The sequence below is a fragment of the Nelusetta ayraudi genome, unplaced genomic scaffold (genome assembly GCF_046127955.1).
Source record: "Nelusetta ayraudi isolate G7.1 ecotype Tasmania unplaced genomic scaffold, CSIRO-AGI_Nayr_v1 ptg000013l, whole genome shotgun sequence".
Classification (NCBI taxonomy): Eukaryota; Metazoa; Chordata; class Actinopteri; order Tetraodontiformes; family Monacanthidae; genus Nelusetta; species Nelusetta ayraudi.
This window is the reverse complement of record NW_027466063.1, coordinates 2,616,211-2,642,827: the sequence shown is the minus strand read 5'-3', so window position 1 is coordinate 2,642,827 and position 26,617 is coordinate 2,616,211. Positions and strand designations below refer to the sequence as shown.

General features: G+C 45.4%; 4 protein-coding genes across 6 annotated transcripts in view; 2 read left to right on the top strand and 2 right to left on the bottom strand.

The window, feature by feature from the left end:
• Positions 1–538: 538 nt before the first annotated feature.
• Positions 539–6,518, top strand: prrg1 (proline rich Gla (G-carboxyglutamic acid) 1). Its single transcript, XM_076022780.1, has 4 exons — positions 539–777; positions 1,615–1,655; positions 2,394–2,554; positions 3,556–6,518. The coding sequence occupies exons 2-4, from the start codon at positions 1,646–1,648 to the stop codon at positions 4,021–4,023; spliced, it is 639 nt and encodes a 212-aa protein (XP_075878895.1). The 5' UTR covers positions 539–777; positions 1,615–1,645; the 3' UTR covers positions 4,024–6,518.
• A 275-nt stretch (positions 6,519–6,793) lies between these two features.
• cpox (coproporphyrinogen oxidase) lies at positions 6,794–10,778 on the bottom strand. The gene is made up of 7 exons (XM_076022779.1): positions 10,073–10,778; positions 9,474–9,617; positions 9,271–9,381; positions 9,036–9,177; positions 8,074–8,292; positions 7,622–7,726; positions 6,794–7,539 (listed from the first exon to the last, which is right to left on the bottom strand). Exons 1-7 carry the CDS (start codon positions 10,629–10,631, stop codon positions 7,455–7,457), a joined length of 1,365 nt encoding a protein of 454 aa, XP_075878894.1. The 5' UTR covers positions 10,632–10,778; the 3' UTR covers positions 6,794–7,454.
• A 544-nt stretch (positions 10,779–11,322) lies between these two features.
• ccdc181 (coiled-coil domain containing 181) lies at positions 11,323–16,472 on the top strand. Of its 3 annotated transcripts, XM_076022777.1 has the most exons (6): positions 11,396–11,523; positions 12,265–12,374; positions 12,765–13,721; positions 14,092–14,238; positions 14,480–14,637; positions 15,041–16,472. In XM_076022777.1, exons 2-6 carry the CDS (start codon positions 12,273–12,275, stop codon positions 15,210–15,212), a joined length of 1,536 nt encoding a protein of 511 aa, XP_075878892.1. In that variant the 5' UTR covers positions 11,396–11,523; positions 12,265–12,272; the 3' UTR covers positions 15,213–16,472. The 3 variants fall into 3 exon arrangements, with proteins under 3 accessions (XP_075878891.1, XP_075878892.1, XP_075878893.1); XM_076022776.1 differs by lacking the exon at positions 12,265–12,374 and having other exon boundaries at positions 11,323–11,523; XM_076022778.1 differs by lacking the exon at positions 11,396–11,523 and having other exon boundaries at positions 11,699–12,374.
• The window catches only part of p3h2 (prolyl 3-hydroxylase 2), a 45,804-nt gene continuing 34,900 nt past the window's right edge, over positions 15,714–26,617 (bottom strand). The window contains exons 4-15 of the mRNA XM_076022763.1: positions 24,973–25,104; positions 22,356–22,483; positions 20,860–20,949; positions 20,445–20,485; positions 19,633–19,718; positions 19,365–19,492; positions 19,089–19,184; positions 18,264–18,414; positions 17,945–18,062; positions 17,790–17,865; positions 17,534–17,674; positions 15,714–16,973 (exon numbers count right to left, since the gene is read on the bottom strand). Coding sequence (XP_075878878.1) covers positions 16,881–16,973; positions 17,534–17,674; positions 17,790–17,865; positions 17,945–18,062; positions 18,264–18,414; positions 19,089–19,184; positions 19,365–19,492; positions 19,633–19,718; positions 20,445–20,485; positions 20,860–20,949; positions 22,356–22,483; positions 24,973–25,104 — 1,280 coding nt within the window. The 3' untranslated portion in view covers positions 15,714–16,880. The remainder of the gene's footprint in view (positions 16,974–17,533; positions 17,675–17,789; positions 17,866–17,944; positions 18,063–18,263; positions 18,415–19,088; positions 19,185–19,364; positions 19,493–19,632; positions 19,719–20,444; positions 20,486–20,859; positions 20,950–22,355; positions 22,484–24,972; positions 25,105–26,617) is intronic.

The following is a 26,617-nucleotide window of genomic DNA, read 5'->3' as shown; positions in this document are numbered from 1 at the left end:
TGGAGTTGGAGTTGCGGTTAAGTTTAGAGTTAAGGTTGGGTTATGGTTAGGCTTAAAGTTGGGGTTGGGTTGAGGGTTAGGTTTGGGGTTTGGGTTTGGCTTGGAGTTGGAGTTAGGTTAGTTTTGGGCTGATCTCTGACTGTTTTTCGGCCCTTAAAAAAATGACAGTGTACAGTCACTTTATTTCTGATTTTCAGAGATGTTTCAAGTTTGTGTTCTTTTCCGCTTTTACATGCCAAACTATCACAGTACCGCCTACACGATGAGTTTTAGACTGATCTGATGTGACTTTTTTTTCTTCTTTTTTTTCATTTTTGTTTTTTGTGCTCTCTCCTCCAATTCAATGCTAAATTATCATAGATCAGTCATCCCCGCGAGCCTTGGGGTGATCTGAGTCTTTGATTGATTGATTGATTGATTGATTGATTGATTGATTGATTGATTTTTGGCTCTGTAAAAAAAAACAAAAAAAAAACGAGTGTTTTTCCTCCAAGTTTTTGGACATGTTGAGATTTTGTTCTCTTTCCTGCTCACTCACTCACTCACTCGCTCTCCTACAAATTGTCTCCAAAATTTAGAATTAATTGTTCACAAACTGGTTGCGACGATGGGTTCCGTATGTTGCTCTTGGACGGTCCCTTTAACTCGGAGGAATGGGCCGTTCATGGAACCGCTGCACGCAAACAGCGCCGGCGCGCATGCGCATCTTGCATAGCAACACTCGGCCAGAGAAGAAGAAGAAGCCGAGCTTTGATGCGCATTTTGGGGACGAGCGAGGTGAGTGGAACCTTTAAAGTTAATGTTTAAACCGCATGAAGGTATGACCAAGCCTGTTTACAATACGAGGAGCTTTTTCAACGATGGGCCCGGTTCTGGTGGGGTTTACATCTCGGCACGTTTTGTTTTCATAAGCATCCGCGGAGGCTCAACAAATCATTGCCGACACATAAAGCCGCCCCTCGCGAGCCGGGAGTGGCATTAAACTGGTGGGATTGAAGCCTTGCTAGCATTTAGCCTTTAAGCTTTTTGCCCCCATTTTTCCTCCCCGGTGGTGTCATTCTGGATGGGCGGTGACGCTTTGTTTGGGACGTTTCCGCTGGCCGGAATCTATTTTAGGTGCGAGCAGGATTCCCGTAACACCTCATGTGAGGCGCTGGTCAGCAGCCGCCATTGGTCACTGTCACTTTGCTCCAGAATGTCCCATATTGACAACACAAACAACGCCCTGTTCACGCGTTGCGGGTTGCCAGATCCCCTCATCCGTTACGTTTTCCGCTATATAAAGCATGCAGAGGGAGAAAACAGAAGAACAACGCTTGGTCTAATGAAACGCATGCATTGCTTTAACGTGTCTTCGCTGACCCATTATACCACGAGACTAAAGTTGGATCATAATTAAGATCCTCTCGTCTGCTCTGATGGAGCACAGTAAATCCCTCTGTCGTTGTCTGCCCCCTGTCTCTCGTCATCGTTTATTGCTGTCATCTTGCGGGAATGTAAGTTAGATGTTGACTTTTTCTTAAAAGATTTGTGCTAAGATGTTAATTACTGTCTGACTTGTGTGTCTCAATGAGCAGAGCTCAGTGTCAATGGCTCTTTCTTCTTCTCCTACAGAGTGAGCACCCCAAACAGACGCACAGGAATCATGGGGAGTGGTGAGTTTACTCGCATGATATTGACCGACTGCACACTCAATGTGGCCTAGAGGTTTTCTTGGAAAAAGAAAAAGGAAGTGGCTCTACAGGTTTAAAATCCTAAGCCCGCTATTGACATTGACAGTTGTTTGTTTGTTGGTTTCACCTGCACTCGGCGTCCATCACGTAGCCTTGTGCTCATCACATCCATGAGTTTGTGAGTCACGGGGATGGCATTTCTTAGTAATACAGCCTCACGTCAAGCCATTCCCAGGGGATGTTGGGTCATGTTTTGTTCAAGTTTAAATTTGAACGATTGTTCATCTTATTGTGTGAAACAGGGGGTGCCGCTGTGGTTCAATCTTATATATATTTTTTCTTTTTTTTTTTTAATATGGTGCTTAGAGGGAGGCCTTAATCAAAAGAGCTTTTGTTTTTAAGCAGAAACGTGGCCTCTTAGCTCCTCTCTGGAGCCTTTGTTTTAGGTCCCACGTCTACCCTCTTTTCCTTTTTTTCTTCTTTCCCTCCTTCAGCCTTGCTCGTCTCTCTTTCAGTCCTGTTTGTTTTAGGCCCTCACACCCCCCACTTACTCCAGCCTCACACAGTTCCGCTTTACCCTACTTTCCTCCCCCCCCCCCATTATTTTCTTGTCTGCACTAGTTACCCTGATCTATGCGTTGTTGTTTGTTTGTTTGTTTTCTCTCAAGCCCATCTTTCAATTTAACGTCTCCTCCGCTCTTTCCTTTCCTTTCCTTCTAGTGTTCCTGCCGGCAGACGCGGCGCACTCGGTGCTGCGGCGGCTGCGCAGGGCCAATTTCTTCTTGGAGGAGATGAAGCAGGGCAACATCCAGCGGGAGTGCCGCGAGGAGGTCTGCACCTACGAGGAGGCCCGGGAGGCTTTTGAGAACGACGAGAAGACGGTGAGGCGGAGCATCACCTGACACCGCAAACTCCCTGTTTCCTCGAGGCTAAGCACGGAGAGAAAAACATGCTTGGAACGCAACCTTTTTTGATAGAAAAAAAAAAAAGATTACAGACTCCGGGTGCATTCTTTACCAAACGTTGTGAGCGCGTAAGTGCGCAAAATTCACACCTGGAAGCATGCAAGCTATTCACATCATGTACACACACACACAATGATTCATGAACAAAATGAAATGATCTCCACTATTTTACTAAAGCAAATACAAAAACCACATCAAACTGCACTCTAAACCGCAGTAGCTGTTGTTTATTTATTTGGAGTCACTTGTCAGATACACGCCCTCACAATGGCGTTAACTCCAGCGCGGTTTCCTGTCCTCAGAGCATTCTTACCCAGGCTGTGACTGGCTCCACTCACGGCCTAATCTGATTAAAAATAACTTGCAACGACCCCGTAATCAAATACACGTACAGGCTACAGTACAAAACTACATTATTACGTCCCTGTAATCTTATTTTGCGCCTGCAGCTGAGCGGATGCCGGGCTGGGATACCTCACACAGCAGGTCAAAGCATCCGAAATCTGACTCGAAAATGCTGTTTTGAAGGCTTTGTGCGTCGAAGTAACAAAATCCTACACCAAGAATGGTTGCCCGTGGAATGTGGGCGTTTTTTTTTTTCTCAGGAAGTGATGACTATCAGCCGGAAGAACATACATGATTGTGTGGCAAAGGAGGCGTACATGCAAAAGCTATTGTCCGAGGTGGACAGAGCGGAGTCACGGATGCATGTGCAAAATAGTGCGATCGCTCTTGTTGGGACTTTGCCCTCTGCTTGCTTTGTGTTGTTGTACTTCCGCTGATGAAAAAATGTTTGTGTGGTGAAAAACCAACCCAGAGTTGCTAAAGCTTGAACATTTGCTGAAAACCCTCAGTCTGTTTTGGGTTTCTGTGCTGACTCTCAAGCGCATGTGTTTCTGCTTGCTGATTGGCCACAGAGGCGATTCTGGGACGAATACGTGCGGGAAATCAATCCATCTGGCGGCCTGGATTCCGGCATCGGGGAATATCACTCCGTCTACCTGATCGCGCTGCTGCTGCTGGTGCTGCTGGTCGTGGCCGCCGTGGCCGTGGCCGTGTGGCGCTGCCACTCCCGCAAGCGCTCGGAGCGCAGCCCCAGCCTGGGACACTCGCACCACGACCACGTCCTCTCTGTGGTGTCCATGGACCATTGGGGGAGGGATTACCACCACGGTGACCAATCAGAACTCAGCGTCCACAGCAGCCCCGCTTACCACGGCTCGGAGGTCACGTCGGGCCGGGGGAGCGCCGGCGACCCGCCGCCGTCCTACGAGGAGGCGGTGGGCCACGCGGACGTTCAGATAGAGACGGAGCCGCCGCCGCAGTACGAGGACATCGTCAACAGCAGCTCCAACAGCGTCACTGCCGGCGGCCACGGGAAGTGAAAGCTGCCTCCTGTTCCTGTTCCCGTTCCCGTTCCCGTCCCACGGGAAACCCCTTACTGAGAACCTCTCAGTATCCTGCAGTACCACTGTTGTGGTATCACCAGCCTTCCCCTTTTGACACGCCACAGAAACACGGTATGCTCTGTTGCCTGCTTTTCACACGCGGCGCTTTTCTTGTCAGTTCGACCACTGAAGCGCTCGACACAAGTCACCACACACACAGACACACACAGACAGACACACACAGACGCACACGTACGACGTTCGTGCACCGGTGGCAGCGACCACCCAGTAGACCAGCGGTCTATCAGCCTCAGCCAGCACTGTTGAAAAGGTGCTTCGATTGAAGCAGACTTCTTACAAGAAGCAAAAGAAAATCGATCTAATTCTTTGAACTACTTCACCCTAATGCGAGCATGTGTCAGCTGACACACTAACAATGATTTACCCCTGCAGGAACCCATTATTGCGCATGTAGCATAAGGGAAAATGAAAACATGTTTAACGGCCATAATGGTGGAAAACTAGTTTTTTAAAGTGCACATGGAGTTGGACCAACGCTTGACTGAGTGATAGTGCCAACTGTTTCAGTCTGGAGTTGCAATTTTCACTTTTGTTTAGAGAGCTTTTAAAAGTTGCCACATAAATAGATATGATGGAGAAAGGAGCGGTAGAGGAAAGTGGTGAGAATGACTCTGTAGCAGTGACGGAGAATATTATAAATGTTTGGTCGAGATCTTTTATGATATTCTCAGCGTAATACAACCGTATCAAAACTGTTGCTAATCAGGCTCTGAACCCAAGGCTGCACAGATATTAACATCACTACAAATGTATTTTTACTATTTTCGTCACCTTTCCTTCCACCATGTCATGTGCAGCTTGCTAATAGTAAATAATCACATGTTGCCCCAGCTTTTGCACTATTAGTCAGTATGAAATCTATGACGTGTCGTTGACATCTGAAGTTTTCTGTCAAAGATAAAAGCATAAAAGGGAGCCATGTCTTTATGTCGACAATGGCAACTGTCAAATTAGTCAAACTAAACTCAAATTAGTTATATTGTAATGCCAGTTGTGTAGATAACCCCTTCATTTATTTTTGTTCACCAGTCACCTCAGCAGTTTTTTGATGGAGAAACTCAGGGTTTGGCTTGCCTGAGCTTTCTAAATTATCATTAACTGTTAATTCAATTGTCTATTTTTTCACGTACAGTGAAGTGTTGAGAGCTGCAGAGGTCTGCACTAGGTTGCGCACTCCTGGCAATTGATAGCTGATGTGAAATTTAGGATTTTATTGCAAGTTTTTATGGTCTAGTTGCCAAATGCATTGGTCCAACTTCAATCTCCACTTAATTGCAAGTTTAAAATGTTTAAATCAGTCCTGTAGGGGGCGGTGCTGAAATTAGTTGTGTGTGTGTGAAGCGTGCCATGGGCTGTAAATGTTGGTGATGCATGCAGCTGAGGGGTCCTGACTCGGCTTGGTGACCAGGACCTTATCAGACACTCAGAAGCTGCTTCAACTGTGTGAAACTGTGAAAAATCCTTCCCCAACAGTTCCCCTCCTGGGAACAGAACCGTGTTGGCCACAAACACAGGAGCGTTTGTGGTGACTCTGACTGAAAATATTACACTGAGGGCTTTTTTTTGTTGTTGTTGGTTTTTTAAATAAGTCTGCAGCTACGCCAATTTTTCGAAGTGAGGTGACTTTACATAGGAGTGTCAGACAGAAACACTACAGGTGCAGGCAGCGGTCATTTGAGGAAAAGAGATTCTGTATTTAATATTATGGACAAAGGCATGTGTAATAGTACCTGTGTATAAATGTGTGAAAGTAACAGTGAGATGGTTTTTACTGCATAGGAATGCAGGGAATTTAATTCTAGTCTAGCTATTATACAGTAAGTGGTGAATAAATGAAGGCACTTTGTGTTGAGGCTCAAAATGAGCTTTTTGTTTGATGGAAATCAGGGTGGGACCGGGTGGACGTGTTTGGTGTCACTTGCAGCACTAACACAGTCACGAGAAACAGAAAGAGGAAAAACTGCTTCTACTCTATATGCAAATTTTCTGCAAACACTTTAAAAAACCAAATGTACCCGAACGTCACATCTCCTGTCCCACACCTCAGACTTTGAGCACTGACTACTATTATTATTATTTTACTCCCGTGAGTTGACCTGTGAACATCAGCACTTGCTATGACCCTCGACTGAGTGGTGCAGGTCAACAGGTTAGTTGTTTTTCTTTTTACAATGCCTTATTAAACATCGTTGTTATATAACTTTAAATGCAATGGAAATTGTTATAAATTCTTTATGTGCAGAGGCTTGAATTAATTTGTAATAAAATGTTTTAAAAAAATCATTCCATGTGAGCTCTTAATTTTACCCACCGGTTGAACCTGAGGCACCATGCAATTATTTTAATAGGCACAGTGTGTAACATGTTGAGGGATCTATTCACATAAATGGAACATAAAATCCATAAAGATAAAGTTGCTGTTTTTTTCTTTTCGTTCTCAGGATTACTATTGCAACAACACATCATCAGTAGGGTAAAACTAACCTGTCTCACGAGGTTTTAACCCAGCTCACGTTCCCTATTAGTGGGTGAACAATCTAATCCATTTACATGACCGTTAGACGCTGCTAAATGTTACACACTGGAACTTTTAAAACTGAGTTTTTATTACAATTAGGAATCCATCCATCAGATTGCTGAGTCATGCATGTATAGAAAAAAAAGAAGAAACCTGAGGTCAAAGGTATGAAAGCAAACAATTTTACTAGTACCTATAAATTATTCTTACATTTGAAATTGCTTCTTGATGTGTGCCGTCAGAAGCCACTGGCTTGCGATTCACCTTTAGCCACCGGAACCTGATACAAAATCCAAACATTGCTTCGGCTGTTCAAGCAAAATCTGGTGAGTAACTCATTAACCACAAATGGACAACAAGGTCCAGAGTAAACTGGCTTTGAGGAATCACAACGCTCATTAACTTTCATCGTACAATTAATTCAAGAAAAAAAGAAAAAAAAACGGAGGCACAAACTCAGTGGTTCAACTCATCCTTTTTTTTTTTTTTTTTTTTTACCTTTCAGTGCTTTGTTGGAGAGGAAAATTAGCAAAAGTTACCAAGGCTTGTGCAACACAACACGTAAGGCCCAGATATGGAAGAGAACACAGATTGTGCATAACATCAACACTGTAAAATGGAAGTTAAGATCAATTTGGGATTGATTTAGAGAGATTTGAGACAACAATGTCCGGTAATTAATGTTCAAGTGCAACAGACTTTCCAACATTGAAGATTGCTGATCAAAAAAAACAAGAAATTGAAGAAAAACAAACAAACAAAAATGCTAGAGGCTGCTTCCATGGCTGTCGCGTCCACGTCGACTCGGTCAAACCTGTAAACAAAGGCGTCACACCCACTCCTTGGGGTTCCGTAAAACCTCCAGCATCCGGGCCTCTCGGGACCCTTTGGCAGGCTCGTGCATGTACTCCCACCTGAGGGAGAGAGGAGGAGCTGGTTACCGGGTGACCTGGGCTGCTTCGTGCTGCCGCTGCAGCAGAGGCACTCTGCTGTTACCTGGCGGTGAGGGGGAGCGACATCAGAATGCTCTCGATCCTGGAGCCGGGCGTGGCCAGGCCAAACTTCACTCCCCTGTCGTACACCAGGTTGAACTCCACGTATCTGCAACGCAGAGTCAAATAAAAGTGATGTAAAACGCACCCAGCGTTCACAGATGTGTGATAAATATTCACATTTAGAATAGAAATGATGCAAGGCTAAAAATGATCTTCCTCTGTGAGTATGTTGAATGTGAAATTAATTCTTACTGATGATGATAATTTTGACTTTCGAATCAATGATTTTTTTTTGTACTTGGCTGATACAAAATTACTTTTTAAACTGTATAGGAATGCACAGCTGAGTTGAGTTAGTAATTTCTATGCATTTTATAAATAGATTTTAACAACCTGCATTTTGGTATCACACATGAACACTTGCCTGTGTGTGCGCGTGTGTGTTTGCCTCACCTTCCTCGTCGAACCTGCTGCCAGTCCTTGTCCTCCTCCGTAAAGGAGTCGTTGAGGTGTTTGTACACGATGGGCAGGTAGCAGGGCACCACGGTGCGGGCGCAGCTCTTCACAAAGTTAAAGGCCTCTTCCTGACTGGGGGAGTCCAGGTCATCGAAGAAGATGCCGCCGATACCTCGGGTCTCTCCTCTGTGCCGGATGTAGAAGTACCGATCGCACCTGGCGGAGAGGGAAAAATGCTGTTTAGTCGTACGGCTCGTGTTCTAATAGTGATAAATATTAAACCAGAGCTGAGAGATTTTATTTTATTTTTATATGTCTCAAACAAGCACAGGTAAAAGAGCCAATATGTGCAACAAAACTAACAAAAAAAAAGATAAAGTGCAAGTTCGAGAAGGAACCAAAAGAAGCAAAGCTTGTAAGATTCAGCTTCCCCTTACAATGTTGTATAAGCACATACATAATCAATGAATGAATAAAATCCACAAATTTAAAACATTTCAGCTTTAATCTAAAATAGAGCACTGTAAACATAAAAAAAGAAATAAAAATCCTTTCAAACAAACAGTATAATACAAAATGAGCAGTCCAGTTTTTCGTAGCTTGAAAAACTTAATGAGATGAAAAGCTTAATGTGGGGCTACCATGGAGTTGAATGAATGAATGAATGAATGATAAAAAAAAAAACAACAACTTTGAAAGGCATATGAATTTCAAAAAACTTTTGTTGAAACTTCAGTTGATAAGCTGTGTTATAACACATCTTATATATTTGCTTTTTGCTGCCAACAACATGACTCAACAGTTTTTGTTGCAACGGAAAATCTAAGGTCTTCTCTTATCATCATCTGACAGCGGGGATACACCCTTCGCAACCCTCACTCAGCGATGCAGAGCAATCAGATGGATAGAAACACACTCCTCAGTTTCAAGGGTTTCTATATTGTGAAGTTAAACTGTACCATTTCTTGAAGTCGGGGTAGTACTGCGAGTGGTGCTTGTCGCAGGCCTCCTTCAGGGTGTTGTGGAAGTGGTAGCCGTCTTCCTCGTTGACGTACACCGGCGTCAGGTCCGTGCCTCCACCGAACCACCACTGCTTGGAGCCTGGAGAGCGGGGGACAAGGGTCGTCATTCATCCGCGACCTCAATGGCGACGCTGACGGCGAGGCACGGTCGCTGGCGTCAGGCGCCACTCACCGTCTTCCTCTTCGATCTCAAAGTATCTGTAGTTGAAGTGCACTGTGGGGATGTTGGGGTTCTTGGGATGGATCACAGAGCTCACACCCATGGCACAAAACGGTAGCTTACCTGGGAGGAGAAAAAAAAAAAAAAAGAAATCACAATTTGATTCTGGATTTAAAAAAAAAAAGGAGGGCAAACGTGTGACAAGCCTGTCCTACCATCTTTTCCCTTCAGGACCTTCCCTCTGCTCCTCATCTGCTTGGCGGCCTCCTCCGTCAGGTATCCCGACACCACGGACACATTGACCCCTGCCTTCTCAAAGACTTTTCCGTCTTGCATCACGCAGCTGATTCCTCCACCACCTGAGCAAGGAGACATGATGAACACCGTTTCAAGATAACGAAGATGAGATTTCTGACGTGTTGCAAACCTTTGTTTTTAGTTAGAGGAGTCTTGTGTTCAGTTCTGTTCAGGCAGGTTAAGCAACTCAAGGGATTTAATTTGTTTGTTTATGCACACACAAGCCCTCTATCATCATCGAGTTGTGCATGAATCGGGTCTCCCAGTGCAGCTGTTAAGCTTTTAGGAGGGAGCCTGAAAATTAAGCTTATAGGTGGAAAAACCAACGGTATACATTCAACATCCACGTACATACAAAGACAAAAAAAAACAACAAGACACACCGTGTTTGCCATCTGCAATCGTGCTTGCAGCTACCAATGGCCCCAAACCTCCACTGCATTTTCCCAGAGAGGGAAAAACATCTTTCTAAATGGAAGCGCCAACACAGCTGAGCCCACCTCCTTTATCCCCTCACCTTCCTTCCTCCTCCACTGGTCCACCTTGAACGTCCCTCCGTCCACCTCCTGCAAGGCTCTGCAGAACTCGGCCTGCGTCTCCATGATCAGCATCTCCATCCTCGTACACATCTCCGCCTTCCTCTCCTGCAGCACGCCGACGTCGGTCACCGGCTCCGACATGAAGCTCCGGCACCTCTCCAGGATGTCCACCTCCTCCTCCTCCTTGCCCACGGCGGGCTGGGGTACTTTTGTTGCCATCTCAGCCCGCTGGAAGTGCTTACGGTTCGCTAAGAGACCCGCCACGGCCGCCGCTGCAGTCACTGCTGCGGCTCCACTCAGCGCTGCGGCCGCTCTCCTGCTCCGGCCGGCGGCGGAGCCTCCTCCCGCGGTCCCCTGGGACATGAACCGCACGCAGGAACCTCTGGGAAGCCATCTCGACCCCGGAAGCGGAGTGAGCGAAGCTAGCGGTGACTGCAGCTCCCCTGGACCGACCAGTCCCTTTACGTGTGAGAAAACACACCGCCTCGTGGATGTGAGAGCGGTTTTGTTTGCAGCGCAAAAAACGATGGTGGACATTTTGTCTAACGTAAAAAAACAAACAAACAAACAACCGTTCCGCGGACGGTTCGTGGCGGACGCAGATGGTTACGGAGTACTGAGTTCAAACATTATCAGAAGTTCTGTCTGCGTGCGTGCTATCAGTCGCGTAGACGTTGCACGTCAGGTGGGCGTGTGCTTCCTTGGTAATAACAGGGGCATTATGGGAAAAGTAGTTCTCGGCAGCGGTTGACAAGGCGTGGGGAAACCGGCTGTCTAACTTCAAGTCCCAGGGTGCATTGTACCATATTACCGGACACACACACACACACACACACACACACACACCTCAAGGGGACTTCCTAATAAAAATACCGATATGTAAAACAGGTTTTTACTTTAGTAAAGAACAAAACAAACATGTTGCCCGCACAACTCTTCTTACCATCCAAAATAACACATAAGCTACACTGACAAAACCAATATTTTAATTCTTAATTTGACATATTATTTGCATCTTTGCAGCCTAGGATACAGAGGCTTGACATCAGACAAGACTGGCAAAATTAATAGAACTAGTTTTTCGGTATTGCAAATGCTAGTTCGGGTAATAAATATGTCTGGCCAACAAGAAGGCTGTTGTTGTTATCCTTTTGTTTAATCCTATGTGCGCCTGCAGCTTTTATGAAGTGACTTTGCTGCGCGGCTGCTCGTGTGAGCATGCGCGCGTCGTAAAGCGTGTTTTGGGTCTCTATGACGACGGCACTATTAAACCTTTTAGAGGGACTGGAAGCAGATTATGTGCACAGGTGTCGCTCCGCAGACTAGAGCGCACTATGTGGGCCAGTTAGCTGGGCCGACTGAGAAGAAGCCTGCTGGGTGTTTTCTGTCTGATAGCTCGGCACAAGTCATTCGCCCTGACCTACTGGTGGTGAGTTGATTCCTATTAATTGACAAGGTTTTTTTCCCCCACTCGCAGCCCCATCATTCACTAATTGACGCTATTCCACGAGGCGTAATATGTACCGCTTTTCGACCAAAGTCTGTCTTGCCCTCACTATTAAAAATAGAAGAAAGGAGGACGGACGGGAGAATCCATAAACTTCCAGTCCAATATACATGTAGACCTATAGTGAGTATACCTAAGATGTGAAGCCTATAAACAGAACATGTATCTTGGATGCAGCCTAAAGACATAGATTTAAGCTGCAGACAAGTAGACAAGATGAATCTGTGTTCAAGATAGAAATAATCTGTTGTCTGCCCAGAATGTGTTGACAATCTGTTAAACTATAGCATTGACAGATTGGCTGTGGTTGGTGCCAAAACACTAAAAAGTTCTATTTTATAGTGAACAGTCCAACTAATAAGACAAATACAAGAGTTACATTACAGTGACAGTGTCATACTAACCTACTGGTTAACAGAGTTTTGACTTGAGGAAGACACATATCCTTTTTTTTTTTTTTTTAATCATCCCTCTGGCGACCATGATTTCACGTCAGAGATTTCTAATGAATTGCTGAAGATGAATGGGTTTTCAACAAAGAATGGCACTGCACGAAAAGTAGAAAATCACCCTGTGAAGTTGTGAGAACAGCAGTCGAGCAGAGCAAAGCAGAGCAGCAGCCAAACGTTAAGTGTTGTAAATGACAGTTTGATCTTATTCCAGCGTTGACTATGAGTGAAGCCATTTGCACAAAGCCTCAGGTGGAGTATGAGGATGATTTTGAGAAAGATCTGGACTGGCTGATCAGTGAGGAGGGTCGCAGCGAGGACCAGGTAAATGAGGTGTCAGTGCACGTCACCATTTATGCTACAACTTCAAGCCTTTCCTCCTTCACTTCTCTGGCTCTCTCCACTGCTGTACGCTACAGTGGAGTCTTGAGTGCTGCTCTTACTGCTCTCCGCTCCTGCTTTGTGAAAGCGTAGTGGCCAGTGTTGAGTTACGCGAGCTGGCATGTCTTTGTGTTTTGCACGTGAAACCTACTCTGTTGACACACAGCGGCGTGTCTTCTCCGGTCCATCTCTGCATGCAATATTAACGGACGCTCTCAGACACGTCTGTTGTCGCATGATTACGCTTGTTACCTGCTGAGCGCTGACACTGCTCATTCAGTTCCAGGCAAATCTAATCAACGAATGCGGTGCACCTCCACTGCTTCCCCACAGGGTCCCGACTACGAGGACATTGAAGCTGAAATCAACAAAGAACTGGAGGAGGATGAGAAGCTGAAACGCGCTAAGAAAATGGCTAAAAACCATAAGGAGATAAAGAGACACCAACCAGAGGAGGTGGTAGAAGATGAGGAGAGGTGGCCCTCGCCTATGGAACCATTTGAATATGATTCGGACACGGACAGCCCGGATCAGCTCTCCTCCATGGACCCTGCGGATGTGGAGGAGCAGACTGAGGAGGAGAAAAAGTACATCTTAGAGAAGATCGAGCAGGCCAACCGGGAGCTGCTGGACCAGGAGCCTCCACACGAGTCGAGGCAAAGGCGGCTGCATTTCAAAGACAAACTGGTGGATTTAGTGGTGCCTCCGCTGCACTTCAAAAGAGATGGAAGCAGTGGCAGTGGGGATGACGGCGGCACGAGCAGCCAGGAGGCCGAAGTGTCTGGGAAGTTTTCTGAACTGAAACTCTCGCCTCGGAGCGGGTCCGGCAAGGCTGGGCTGAGCAGCGAGGGAGGCCAGGGTGTCCAGGAGGGCAAGGTGCTGGTGGAGAAGGACGGCAAGTTTGACCTGGTCAGTCTGCACGAGGTGGAGAGTCGAGGGCGACTCCCCCCCATTGCGAACGGCGAGCACGGCCACCACTCGCCTCGTCTCAAGGAAGAGGCGTCGAGCTCCAGCAGAGCTCACCGCTCCTCCGCTTCCGTCTTCTCCTCCTCCTCTTCTTCATCCCGGCCTCGTGCTCAGCACCTCCTCCCCGCTCCCAGACCCCCGGCCCAGCCCAGGAACAGGCCGAGCTCGGCCAGCCACGGCCGGCGGGGCGGTCAGGTGAACGGCGTCAAGCGGCGGGTACAGTCGGCCACGGGGACGACGGGCCAGGCCACCTACACCCTGTCAGCCCAGCAGAAGGAGCTGCTGCAGAGGGTCCAGAGGAGGAAGGAGAGGCTGGCCAGGGAGGTAGGAACTGGGATTGGGCAGAACTTAGTAGCAGTACTTAGTAAGGAAGTCAGTTTCTAGTTGTTTGTTTTATTCTGAAATTCTGATTGTGTTAAATGGAGTAATTTTTTGTTGTTTGGTTCTGGTTGTTTCAACAATTGAAGGGTTGAATTCATTTGCATCTCAGATCCTCTTTTTTTTTTTGTCTTGATTTAGTTATGTTTTTATTGTAATGGTTGTACTTTTTATTGCATTAGGTTAGTATTTCATTACATTAAGTTTGAAATTTGAAATGTAAATCCTTGAACCCCAGGAAGAATAGTCTTCACTGCAGTGATGGGGATCCAATAAACAAATAAACTTTGTTTGCTTTTCATCGCTGTTTCAACAGGCCGAGGAGAAGAAGCACGAAGAGCACGAGTACAGAAAGCAGGAGAATGAGCTGGCGTTCAAAGCCTGGCTGCTGAGGAAGAGGGAACAGCTTCAGGAGGAGAAAAGAATCCATCGAGCACAGGAGATGGAGAGGAGCAATTGCAAGGTACAAACCACCAGGGGGCGCATTTATGTAAACTACAGGAGACATCAAGTTTGGGATTCAGGAGGGAATCTTTAAAAGAACTTTGTATGATAACAGTGGATTGGTTTAGCTCCGTCACCCTAATAAAGGACCTAAAATAATCACCCTAAAATATTAATTTACAGAGAATATTTTTCTATACAGCTCCTCCTCAAATCAGCTATTTTGGTCAGCTGTGTCAGTTTGTGTTGTAACAATGCAGGGAGACTCCAGCGACCCGCAGGAGTCCTTCAGGCTGTGGCTGCAGAGGAAGCAGGAACAGCAGCAGCGAGAGCGGCAGCTGGAGGAGATGAAGAGGCTCGAGCAAGACAGCAGCTACCACATACGCAGCCGCGACGAGTGTGAACGTGCCTTCAAGTTGTAAGTTGATCCGTCACCTGAAAAATAAACAAAAAACTACGGAACTGCAGAAAACAGGGCATTTAGCCTTCTGTTTACAGCCTCCGGTGTAAACGTTGGTTTCTTGCTAAGCTTAGACTTCCACATGTTTGTAAGGAGATGGGAACCAAGCTGAGGCAAGACCCTGGAGAGGTATCAGTGCCCTTTGTGACATCACAAAGAGCTGACTTATAGAACCGCATCTTTTAGCACATGGTTTCTCCAAGGCAGGGCAAGCCAAAACAACAAAGGACATAGATTTTGTCAATTTCTTTTCTGAATAGTTCATCGATCCACACGATGGAGATGCTGGTAAAGCGAACTTTGCATCCCACGGTTTACTGATCGACTGATCACAGCATCCTCCCGCTCCTCCCATCTGCAGGTGGCTGAGACGGAAACGGGCAGAGAAGCGAGCAGAGGAGCAGGCGGCTCTGGAGCAAACGCGCAGGTTGGTGCTGGAAGAGCGACGTGCCCGACGAATGAGGGACCTGCAAGGAGCCTTCAGTGAAACACAGCCATTCAGATTCAGTGAACAGCTGGCATACCACTTCTGAGGGCAGGAACACCCAGCCCACCCGCAATGAGCACTTAGAGGGTCCATTTACCGAGTGGTTCCATCAAGAGATGTTGTAGTCGTGAACTGAATGCACACACACACACACATGTTGCAGGACTCCAATTCTCCTCCAATTTTACTTTCAGTCAATATCAGTTTTGGCTATTGCTCCTTTAACATCACCCACGAAACCAAAGATTTGATGGTGTATAAGTACTTAATATGATGTTTATTTGGCTCTTTACAACAGTGGCTTTTACGCTGTGTGAACCGAATATGAAGGGAAATGTATCAAGAATCTGCTTCTTTTTTTTTTTTAACTGTATTTATTTTGTGTTGTGGCAGATGCACTTTAAGTTGAGCTCTTCTCAGCTGGGCCATTCATTTGGTTAAATGTCCATGTGTTTAGTTTGTGAAACGGTTTGTCTTTGGATCAATGCAGAGTGATTTTTAAGCATACTAGAGAAGGTTTGCGTGCAAAAACAAAAACCCGTTCAGCTATAGATATGAAATATATTTTTAATTTATAGGCATGTACACAGAACATTTTGTGTGCTACAGCATTTCAAAATTAAATATCAGTGACACAAAAGTGGCTAAAACCACTGAAAATGACAGGAGTGTGTTCATGGTTAGCACGTCGACGCTAATTCTCTCCATTGGATTTACAGTGCACGACTCAAGTCTATCATCTGTATCATCAACACAAACATAAACAACATCAAAGACAGAACACATATGCATTCCTTGAAACAGGAACAATTGACCTCTTTTATGAATAAAAGTTCCTCATATAAAATGCAGACGGCCGAGGCAGCAGCCGCCTGTTCTTAAAAAGACATAAATTAAAGTAAACCATACGACACGTTTCTCATGTCAGTGAACATTTTTTACCAGCGTTTCAGCCTTGTGTGCCCAGACGGAAGCGAGTCAACCACTAGCATTAGAAAAAATGTGACTAAAGGTGTGACAGAAAACATATTTTTCAGACACACAGAGACGGACAGAGTGCTATGCTCAGGACTCGCAAAACATTTCTTTTAGTTCCTTTAGAAAATCAACTAACAGTCGATTTTATAGCAGTATGCTGCTTCCCATTTATTGTTACAGGCACTATTTATTTTTTTTTATTTTATTATTTTTTTAAAGATAGCTGTGTTAATTATCATGGTGTTTAGGCTTGAATGCATTGTTCAATAGCTATTGACCTATAAATGAGTTTTTCTTAAAATATTTGTACAAAGTTGTTGTTGTTTTTTTAAATAAACTTGAACACACTTTCCAAAACAAGAACAAAGAAAGGCATTTTTTTCTCTTTGCTTCTTCACAGTTCAGCGAGGTTACACGAACAAATCATCCGTGAAACTCTTCAAAATCGCCGGGAAGCAGAAATGATGTGAAATAAGTATTTCTCCCAACTAAAGTCTGTCGCTTTAGGAAACGACAAAAGAAACCAAAAGTAAACTCAAGTACTGGTGTGTGGATGAACAACACAAACAATGAAAGGAGACAAACTGAGGAAAAAAAAGACATGAAAATATTAATAACCTTGCACCTCAAACAGTACAAAAATAGAAATGTTGTGATCCAAAGGTCGATTCAATAAATAATTCAAATATAGATGGGATGGGGGATTAATAGGGGCAGTGAAGCTGGTTTTCTGCTTCTATAGTTCATCTTTAGGGTTGATACTGAGTCCCTGACCCCACACTGACTGTGTTTCCAGCGCCTGGATGACCTCGTCTGCCTGCAGCCTCTCCTGGGACAGCAGAGGGAAACAGAAAAAGACAAAAAAATATATCTCAGGTGGATGATGTGCTGTTTTTATGAGAAACAAATCAAACCGGAGCTAGTGAATGTACCCAAATGAGAATCAAGACGTCACCAAAAGGATTTATAACAGAGGAAATTGACAGTCCATCATTTCCTGTGTTGGTGCTAAAAGGTGAGCAGGTATTCCAGCTGCCTTATTTTTCAGATGTATTGTATCAGAGTATTGAGTGATTCTGCTGTATTTTGAAGCTTGCAACTGTTATCATCAAACTTAAGCTCCTCAGTCAAAGCCTTTCTTCTTTCTTCAAAATGCAAAAATATGACCGCAAAGTCAAAATCTTACTTAATAACAATAATAATAATAATGATAATAATAATAATAATAATTATTATTTTCTAGTCAATACTATTATAATATCCATTAGATTGTACACATATATTTATGATTTATATAGTTTTGCATTAGAATTAAATAAACCTTAAAAAAAAAAAAAAATCCTTTTCTTGTTTAGAATTTCTTTTTTTCCTAAACAAACCTGGACATACCAGTTCTCTGAAGAGCGGGTCCAGAGTGAACCACAGGGCGACGGCGCACCTCTGGCCGTTGGTGACGGCTTTCACACCGTGAGGGTTTTCCCCTCCTGATGAGAAACCCACCATCCTGCCGCACCGGGGCTTCACCGACGCCTGCGGAGGACACAGGCCGTTAAAACTCTCTCAGTCACATTTTGCAGCCGTGCCATGTGTTGATGATGCATTCATGGCCAGTGGGGATGATCTGGTTCTTGGAGGACCGTCTTACCGTCACGGTTTTGGCATCCATCTCTGTGAATATGAATTCCCCTCCTTCAAAATCTCCATTCAGGTATAACAGTGCGCTGGGGGAAAGAATGAGAGCATCAGAACCGAGTCAGACTGAAAGCGGAAAAGACGACAGCCGGCGTCTCCTCGGCGCACCTGTAGTCTCTGTAGGTGTAGGCTGGAGGCTCCTTCCAGCACTCGTTGGCCTCGGGGTCCAGCAGACAGTTGTCGGCGTGGATGGGGTGACTCAGGTCATTCCTGTGGTCCTGCTGGCCTGTTGACGGACAAGCAGTGCGTAAAAATGAATAAACGGTGGAGAACAGCAACAGAAGCCGGCTGGAAGATACACTAAGCATCAGTGTGGGATGAAAGATTTCTGCAAACATAGTCAATCTGGACCCAAAGCTGCTCAGGGATGTTTCCAGCACCTTGTTAAATCAATGTGTGTGTGTGTGTGTGTGTGTGTGTCAGTGACCTGTGATGGCTGTCCGGCACACGAGGTGTGTGTAGGAGAAGTGCAAAGTGGAGTTGAGCACAAAGTAGGACTCCACGATCCGCCTGGCGCGCTCACTGATGTCGTAGAAGAGGCGGGCGCTCCTCATCGGCACTCTGCCCTCGTAGCCGTACTGCGGCGGAAAAAAAATAGAAAGAAGAGAGTTACAGTCGCACCTCCTCATGCCTCTGACCACCACAAAAGACAACTGGGCCAGTGATGGCGAGTAATCCATTACTAAGTAATCCACTCTTGTAATTAAACTACTTTTTTTTTAGTAACGGAGTAATATAACAGGATTACTGTTACAAAACTGGTGATTATGTCATAATTACTTTATAAAGTAATGATTCCATTACTTTTCTGAAATACTTTGCAAGCTAAAAATATCTTATTACCCACAAAATGTCTGAATTTATTTAGAAAAACAAACAAAAACAATGATATCACAGATCGATGATGCAGCCGTGCATGCAACGTCATTGACATGCCAAAAGAAAAGACAGCGATTGTGTTTGATAGCTGGAAATACAAACACCATTTTGAGTTCATCTCGTCTAAATCTAGGAATACTGTGGTTTGTTGTACTTTATGTGCAGGAAACAAGACGTTCTCAACTGCTACTTTATCTTTTTTAAACTAAAGGAATTAGTAATTGATTCCTTATGGAACAAAGTAGTTAAAGAAGTAATTGGATTACTTTTTTTTAAGAAGTAATCAGTAATCAGTGGTTGGATTACTTTTATGGAGTAATCCCAACAACACTGTACCAGACACAGCACTGTGAGCATTTTGAGTTGCAAGTACCTGCAGGGTTTTAAGCACTGTGGCTCCTTCAAACTTCTCATTGGGGGTGTGAGGAGACATCCTGCCTCTGTAACCGTCTCCTGCCATGGTGACAGCCTGGGGGTCAAGAAAATAAATTAGCTTCCGACGGTCGGCCCGGGCGGCGACGTGCCGTGTAAACCGAGTGGATAAAGAGTCGTTTGTCTTGGGCCAAGTGCAGCCTTGAAGTGGGACAGCGCAGAGTAAACCGAAAAGAAGCACCACAGATGATTTTTGAAAGTGGCGTTAAACCCTCACGTGTGCCAGGTGGCTGAGGTCCAAACACTCCTGCTCAGATATGACGTGATCCAGCAGCACCCGCTGGGTCCCGTTCAGGGCCGCCGAGTTCTGCACCAGCTGCACGCTGTCATACACCAGGGGGCCACCTGCATTTGGAGAGCATGAGTGAGTGTGTGTGTGTGTGTGTGTGTGTGTGGGGGGGGGGTCGGGAGCTTTGAAGTGATGCGCTGATGGTTTTTTTGTTTTGTTTTTTTTACTCCCATCTCACTGCGCTGAGGGCTTTCACCTTCTTTGAGCTGAGCAGAGTCCACCACTTTCTTCTTCTCTGAGATGGGAACATAGTCCATCCAGCCGTCGGTGCTGGAGGGAATCCTGGATGAACCCAGATACAGTGTGAACTGGATGAACACCTTCTTATACAACTTTTTCAAAAGCTTTTTTTATTATTATTATTTTATTATTTTTTTTAAAGAAATGTTATTTCATCCCTGGCGATGTGAAGTAGTGTTTCATGATTCATTCTCTCACTCCCACCATACTCTCAGCTTTAGCTTCTGTCTGCAAGTGAGGCTTTGTCGGACAAGCACCTGTGGGTGCCGTCACAAACCTAAGAGGGATTTCACTGCCATCTGTACTATCACAAAAGTGTAGAATGCAAATGGAGTAAACGGTCCTTCTAGACCAGCGGTGGGCAAACTTTTTGACTGGTGGAGCCACAATGTGTTGAAAAATCTTTTGGGGCCCGGAGCGGGAGCGGATGGATGGAGTGTTTTAGTGGCCCACCTCATAGGAGGAAAAATATATATACTATGGGATATGTAGAAAACATGTGCTTTAATGTCTATTGAAAATGAGTTAGCCGTAGTTTGCCCGTGCCTGTTCTAGAGCCGTACTATGGTTAGAAAACTTTTTCAAGAGTCAAGCGGTGAAATCTACGGCTTTAACTTTTTTTTATCTGGAGGAAATAAACAACAGATCTCCAAAGAGTTTGCATTCATGCAGTTCTTCTCTGATCACAAACAAACTTTTGATGACTGTTGTGACATTATTCCTTGATTTTTTTTTTTCTTATTCGTCAACATGTAACGCAACACCTACCGTGTGGAGTCATCTCTGCCGCCTGAGGCGCTCCAGTAATTCTAAAACAAAAACAAGAAACAAAGGTCAAACGGAAATTCTGAAGCGCGCTTTACTTTCTGAACACCAGGAGTCACTGTTGGCCAAGAAAGGCAGCCGTGCAGGGTCTGCCCGCTGCCAGACACCTGTTACCCTGCTCTGAGTCAGCCAGCGAGCTGCCACACACACACATGGTTCACTCACCCAGCAGAGGATCTGCTCTGCATTAGAAACACATGGGGCAGCTTACAAATAACTACCCATTAAACCGTGCTGGTTTATTTTTCATCTGGAGGCACGGCGGTGAATTAAAGGGCACCGGGCTCGTCAACGAGCACCTGCGGCCTGCTTTGAGTTTACGGCCGATCTTGAAAAGACGTTCCCCCCATTTACTTACCCCCTCTGTGAATTCAGCACCCATGGTTTTACTGCCAATCAGCAGGAGCTCCAGTTCCTGTTTGTGCCTCCTCAGGTACCAGGCGACTTCCTACAAAACATCGGCATGGTGACACTTTTTACGGTGGGTTATTAACTGTAAATGCAGGCATTTAGCCGTCGCCTTAGAGGCTGAGACAGAGAGAGGGGGGGGGGGGGGGTTACTGGAAAGGAAGAGGGTCCCACTGAAGGGACGAGTCCCTCAAAAAGGTGCAGGAACATGAGGGATAAAATGTCTTGCAGGCAAACTGTATCTCTTTTTTGGCTGTTTTGGCCGCATTATTTTGCCTGTAACTCACGTTGTGACAAAGACTAACAGTAACACAAAGCTGTGACGCAGATACATCATTTTTGTGTGTTTGTGAAAAAGTTAGCAAAGCTTTAAGAGAAGAGAAGGGGCTGTCTGACAAAATAACACACAACCCAAACAGTGAATTTCTGTTTGGAGGAAGTGGGAGGCGGGACGCCCTCTATTTCACAACCCTCCGAAGACAGCAGTTCCAGAAACCTCGCTCACATTGCTTTTCCTCCTCCGGCACAGTTCCTGACAGACCGGATTCCTTGGCAAGGCGGCACGTCGGCCCTGGCACTGACATCTAGAGTTCTGTAAACGAGCTCCCGACGGGCCGGAGGCGGAGAGGACGAGGAGGCGGCCGAGAGTGGAGGCGAGCTGTCGGCCAGCCACTCTGCTGCAAACTGAGCGTTTGAGTGTGAAGGACTTGGAGGGGAGGGGGGGGGGGGTAAAAAATGTAAACTATGAGGAGAAAAACACGGGCGCAAGCTGAGGCCCGGTGGCTCTCGGCCCGTCTTTATCTGCCACTTACACACTCACTCACTCACTCCCACGTGTACAGTGTGAGCATTGTCAGCCACACGCGGTCGCACTGGGAGCCGCGGCGCGCTAATGAAAAGCAGGCGTTACGGGGAAAAGAGGCAGCGCAAGTGGGATCTACGAAAAGGCACAAGCGAGGAGGACGCTTCTTCAACCCCAGCAATTATTCTTTTACGAGCTGAGTTGGTGCTTGAGAGGAAAAGAACAAAATATGATGTAGAAACTGTGTCCACACGACTGGTGTTGTGCTTCCAGTTGAAAGGAGCGACGGAAAAGCAAAAACTGTGAGGCAAAATACTCATATATATATAAAAAGTCAGCAGGCTTCTGCCTCCTCAAATAAAGTACACACTTCTCTCTGCTCTTTCTCTCCCTCCAAGGTTTATATTCCAGGTTGCATCATTTACTTTGCTTCTCTACCATCTGACAGGTTGTGATTAAAGAGGCAATTAAAGGCCTACTCTGTGACCCGTGCTAGCATCTAGTGGTAAGAAAGCATATTGCACTGTTAATACAACAAGATGCTTTTTAGCATCGCTGGTTTCCTGTGGGGTTCTGTGTTAACCGGTTCATGCAGTATGTCCGATCAAGCCGTCGACTAAATGCTGATTTGTTTTGTTTCTGACCTCTCTCGGCTTGCCATCGTGTCCCAGCTCCTCTCGGTAATATTCCAAATTTTCCGTAACAAACTCCTCTCCCTCGTGGAACAACAGATAGGTCAGCGCGCACTCCAGAGCTTCCTCCAGTCGGCCCACTGAACAGAGACAGAGACAGAGAGCAGCTGTTTGGGTTAAATGTCACACAGAGAGCTCAACACATTCAAAACAACAGCAGAACAATATATGATTAAACGTGATTAAAAAGTAACGTTTTTTTGGGAATTAGACTTCTGTAACTGTTATTTTAGATGCACAATTTGACCTCCAGGGGGTTTAAACAAGTACCAGAGGGTCTCCAACAGAAAAGGAATTGTTTGTTTTCACTTTCAAGTCGTTTTTGTCACGTGTTTGATATAAAATCCTATTTCAGGGGGCCTGTGTCGCTGTTTTTCCAGTGGATTTCTGAGGCTCTTGATTCTAAACCATTTGAAGAACTGCCGGCCTCCAAAGCTGCCCAGTTATCTGGGTGACCAGTGTGTGGGTGAAAATGTGGAAATGACATTCCAGCAGCATTACAACAACGGAGCAAGGGCTGTCCTCTGCTTGACATAATGGAAAACACACACACACACACACACACACACACACACACACACACACACACAGGCTGAGTGTTCGGTGATGAAGTGAGATCAGTTCACAGCAGAACCATTAGTACCTGCCGCTGTGCAAACACACTCGTGCAAATACTCCTTCCTGCTCGGACTCACACGGGCCGATCAACACTTTGTGTCGCCGCCTGCATACACAAACACATTTTTCGCTGGCTTATAAAAGGAGCAACGTAAACCAAAGACTTCCTGCGTCGGGGGGCCGAAACTGACTGCCGGCTGTTCCTCCAGGCCGCACATCTGAGCTCATTCTCGCAGCAAGACGTCACTGTGGATTTATTTCGGAAAGTTCAGCAGCAGTGAAGAGAGGCTGCCGAGTGACGGCACGCATCCACGGCCCGGAGCCGTGATGTGGAAAACACGGCAGGTCGCACGGCGGCCGCGTGTCAGAGGACTCGGGTTACTGACGTGCAAGCAGAGGTACATGACCAGGGGAATCTCAGTGTGAAGGTGGAAACTGGCAGGGAAGGTCAGCTGAGCAGCACGCAAGCACGCTGAAGGAAATGGAGAGCAGCTTTACATTCAAGTCCCTTATTGGTTCATTTTCTTTTGATTTTTGATCATTTGTTGGGTTGTGTGTTTTTTTTTACTAAGATGTCTTACATCAGGTTTTATGTTTTTTATGTCTCTTTGCTCTTTGTCTATATTAGGTTTTATGCTTCTTGTATGTAGCACTTTGAGATCTCTTAATTTAAAGTGCAATATGAATAAAATGAATTATTATTATCATTATTTGTGATATTAAACCATCACATCTTGATTTAATTTATTTTATACAGGTGTCTAAACTAGGAGGGGCATCAGTCACAAGTTTCAAATAGTCAGTGTCTGACTTTTAGAACTTTTAAAGCACAGCTTACTGACAGGATATTGGACAAACAAACTGGTGAGCACCATGTTTAGTCTGGCTCAATCTTGTGTGTGCAGTGGTACGTCTATGGCTGGTATGTGTGCAATAGTGTAAGCATAGTTCATATGCATGAATGTTTACAAACTTTTTATTTCCATTTTTTAATATCAATTGTTGTATTGTATTGTTGTATCTTTTATGTCAGTTGTTCTTTTCATGTTAATTGTCGTATTGCTGAAATCTAGCAGCCGTGCTAAGTCCAGCATATTTACAGTGACTTCTTATGTACTCAGTGTTTATCAATATGCACTGTCCTGTGTGTGTTTGGCTCCACAATGGAGAACAAGAGCAAAGTTTGCATTTTGTATGTATACACTGACGTCACAGTTTCACACTCCAACTGTGTGCGTGAATGATACCCCATGAATTCTTTGTGCTTGGGTGTTCCGTATATAGCGCGAGTAACAATAAATTACACATTTCCATACAGTAAAATGTGAAAAATGGCATATAAGGCCCATAAAGTATCGCAGCATAACCATTTGATTCATCGCCAGAGCAACTCCGTGATTTAGGCCCTGGGTCATTTCCACATGAGAAACTAACTGGCGGAGACACTTCCTACCCAGCGCACCCTCCAACGGCCTGTTGCAGACACCAGGCTGACCTCAGAGTGTTTGCACGGTGCCATTAATCTGCTTTGATTTATTCAAGCCACATGTTTACTGCTTCTAATCTGGTGATCTATCACCCATTAGGCGCTCCCGACGACGCTCTGTTGTTGTGCCAAAACCCTCGTCTGGGGGCGGAAAGAAAAAAAAAAAAAACTCTATCGCCAGCTCCATCACAAACAGGCTACATGCTACGACAACACACCGAAGCCAATCAGACAGACGCACAACAGCCGCACCATGATGTCATTATTAATTAAGAGACAATGGTCTAAAGTGGGTGCGGTGATACTCTGACTGGGAGGCTTTCTGCACCTCTTTATGTCTGTGCGTGATTGCGGGCACATGGCGGGTGTGTCCACCTCCTTTTGTTCGTAATTGCTCCAAACATACCGACCTGAATGCCATTTGCTGCTCTCCTCGCCCTAAGCCGTGCCTGTTCGACCACTCACCCTGGTAGTAGGCAAACTGGAGGTAGTCGTAGTGCAGAGGGAGGTAGTTCTCCATGGGCGAGAGGCGGCCGGGCCGGGTTGCCAGGTCTCGGACACACTCGTGTTCGCAGTGCAGCATCTGGGTGAAGTGATCTGGAGTAGCAACGTTAACGACAACATTGACAGAAGATTAGCACGAGTGCATACATGTGTGTGTGCGTGGGAATGCACTGGTGTGAGTGCGCGCGGTGTATGGAGACATTTTCCCCCCGCAGCGTAATCCGCCCCATAAGGAACTCATTCAGCGAGACCTCCTTTCTTTCCTGCGAAAATCAAATTCACATGAGGGATTTCGACTGCTGTTAAAACCATAACATGCATCTCAAATCAAATAAATAAGAAATCAGGAGCTACACTGTGGCCATACTGTCGACGTTGAATGTGAAATAGAGCAAAGCCAAAATTAATAAGCAACCGTCCGTCTCTCTGTATTTATGCATCTAAACTTTAAACAAAGCACAATTTGGATTGAGGCTACCGCAAAACAAACGTGTCTCAATTTCCAGAGAAAAATGATCGGGGTCATGAGAATGAACGCTGAGGCACAGTCACTATACAATTGCACAATTATGATCCGGGGCAACACTTGGTTGCTGGGACATGTAACACACTCAACTTGTTTTCTGATATATTTATTTATTTACGACAAAAGGCAGCAGGTACGAAAGCAATCTTAATCAAATGGTTCACAAAAACTATGTCACGAGTCACAGTTCTTCTTGCCGCTGGTTTGGTGAACTTCGTATTTTCTGTCCAACAGTGACCTCTGTTGTTCAACGAACTCTGGCAGTGCTGCTGATTTCAGTTTGTGTGTTTAGCTAATCAGAATAAAACTAAGAGACAGAATCACAATCTCATTCGCTCAACCAAAACATTCAGTGGAAACATAACATGTCCCTGCAATGCCTGTGTGGAGTCATCCAAGTGTCGCGGCAGTCCAAGTTGACTCAAAACAGAAACATTAATGCTGTGTTTTTAGCCAAAATATCCAGCGTAGCCTCCTGGCCAGGGGTGCTGTCTTTTCCTCCATTGCAGTATTTGGCCATTATAGACCATGATTGGCCAGAATTCTTTCCTCTTTGTGAAACTCAAAAACAAAGTAATGCAAAATAGAAAATGTTGCCAAAGCCTCCGCTGCCATCGGAGTGAGCAGAAATGTCAATCTTGAGCAAACTATTGCATGAGGACGTCGAAGAGAATTCTTGCAGTGGCGCAAACAACGACCAACAAAAGAGAAACTACTGCTCTGACAGCACTATCTTTACAATAATAATAAGAATGAATCTGCAGAGGCACTTCAGGCTGCCCTTTGACCCGGCGCCAGCGTCCGTCAGGTGCCAAGCTGCTGCCACACAGATTTTATCACCTAATGAGCACGAGGGTCATTGTTTGGCCTTTTATAAGCCTCTGGGAGCTCTCTCAGCATAACAAAGTCCGGCTCAGGCTCGGGGCCATGTGGCACAGTCACACACGTGTGGGGCCGTCATCATCGATTAACCTGATACCTTCCAAAAACTTGCCACCTTTTCGCCAGAAAGCATAAAGGAACTGCTGTGATCTCTCACACCGAGATTCAAAGACAATTGAAAAAATGTATTTTAGTAGA

What these genes read in the sequence shown, in the direction of transcription:
- prrg1 (XM_076022780.1), top strand. An exon ending in TTGAGAACGACGAGAAGACG is followed by an intron (nt 2,555 to 3,555) that starts GTGAGGCGGAGC and finishes GATTGGCCACAG; the next exon opens with AGGCGATTCTGGGACGAATA.
- cpox (XM_076022779.1), bottom strand. Translation starts at nt 10,631, where the DNA reads ATGTCCACCATCGTTTTTTGCGCTGCAAACAAAACCGCTCTCACATCC. An exon ending in TGAGATCGAAGAGGAAGACG is followed by an intron (nt 9,178 to 9,270) that starts GTGAGTGGCGCC and finishes CCCGCTCTCCAG; the next exon opens with GCTCCAAGCAGTGGTGGTTC. An exon ending in TCGCTCCCCCTCACCGCCAG is followed by an intron (nt 7,540 to 7,621) that starts GTAACAGCAGAG and finishes TCTCTCCCTCAG; the next exon opens with GTGGGAGTACATGCACGAGC.
- ccdc181 (XM_076022776.1), top strand. Translation starts at nt 11,392, where the DNA reads ATGTGCACAGGTGTCGCTCCGCAGACTAGAGCGCACTATGTGGGCCAG. An exon ending in AGGAGAGGCTGGCCAGGGAG is followed by an intron (nt 13,722 to 14,091) that starts GTAGGAACTGGG and finishes CTGTTTCAACAG; the next exon opens with GCCGAGGAGAAGAAGCACGA. An exon ending in TGGAGAGGAGCAATTGCAAG is followed by an intron (nt 14,239 to 14,479) that starts GTACAAACCACC and finishes GTAACAATGCAG; the next exon opens with GGAGACTCCAGCGACCCGCA.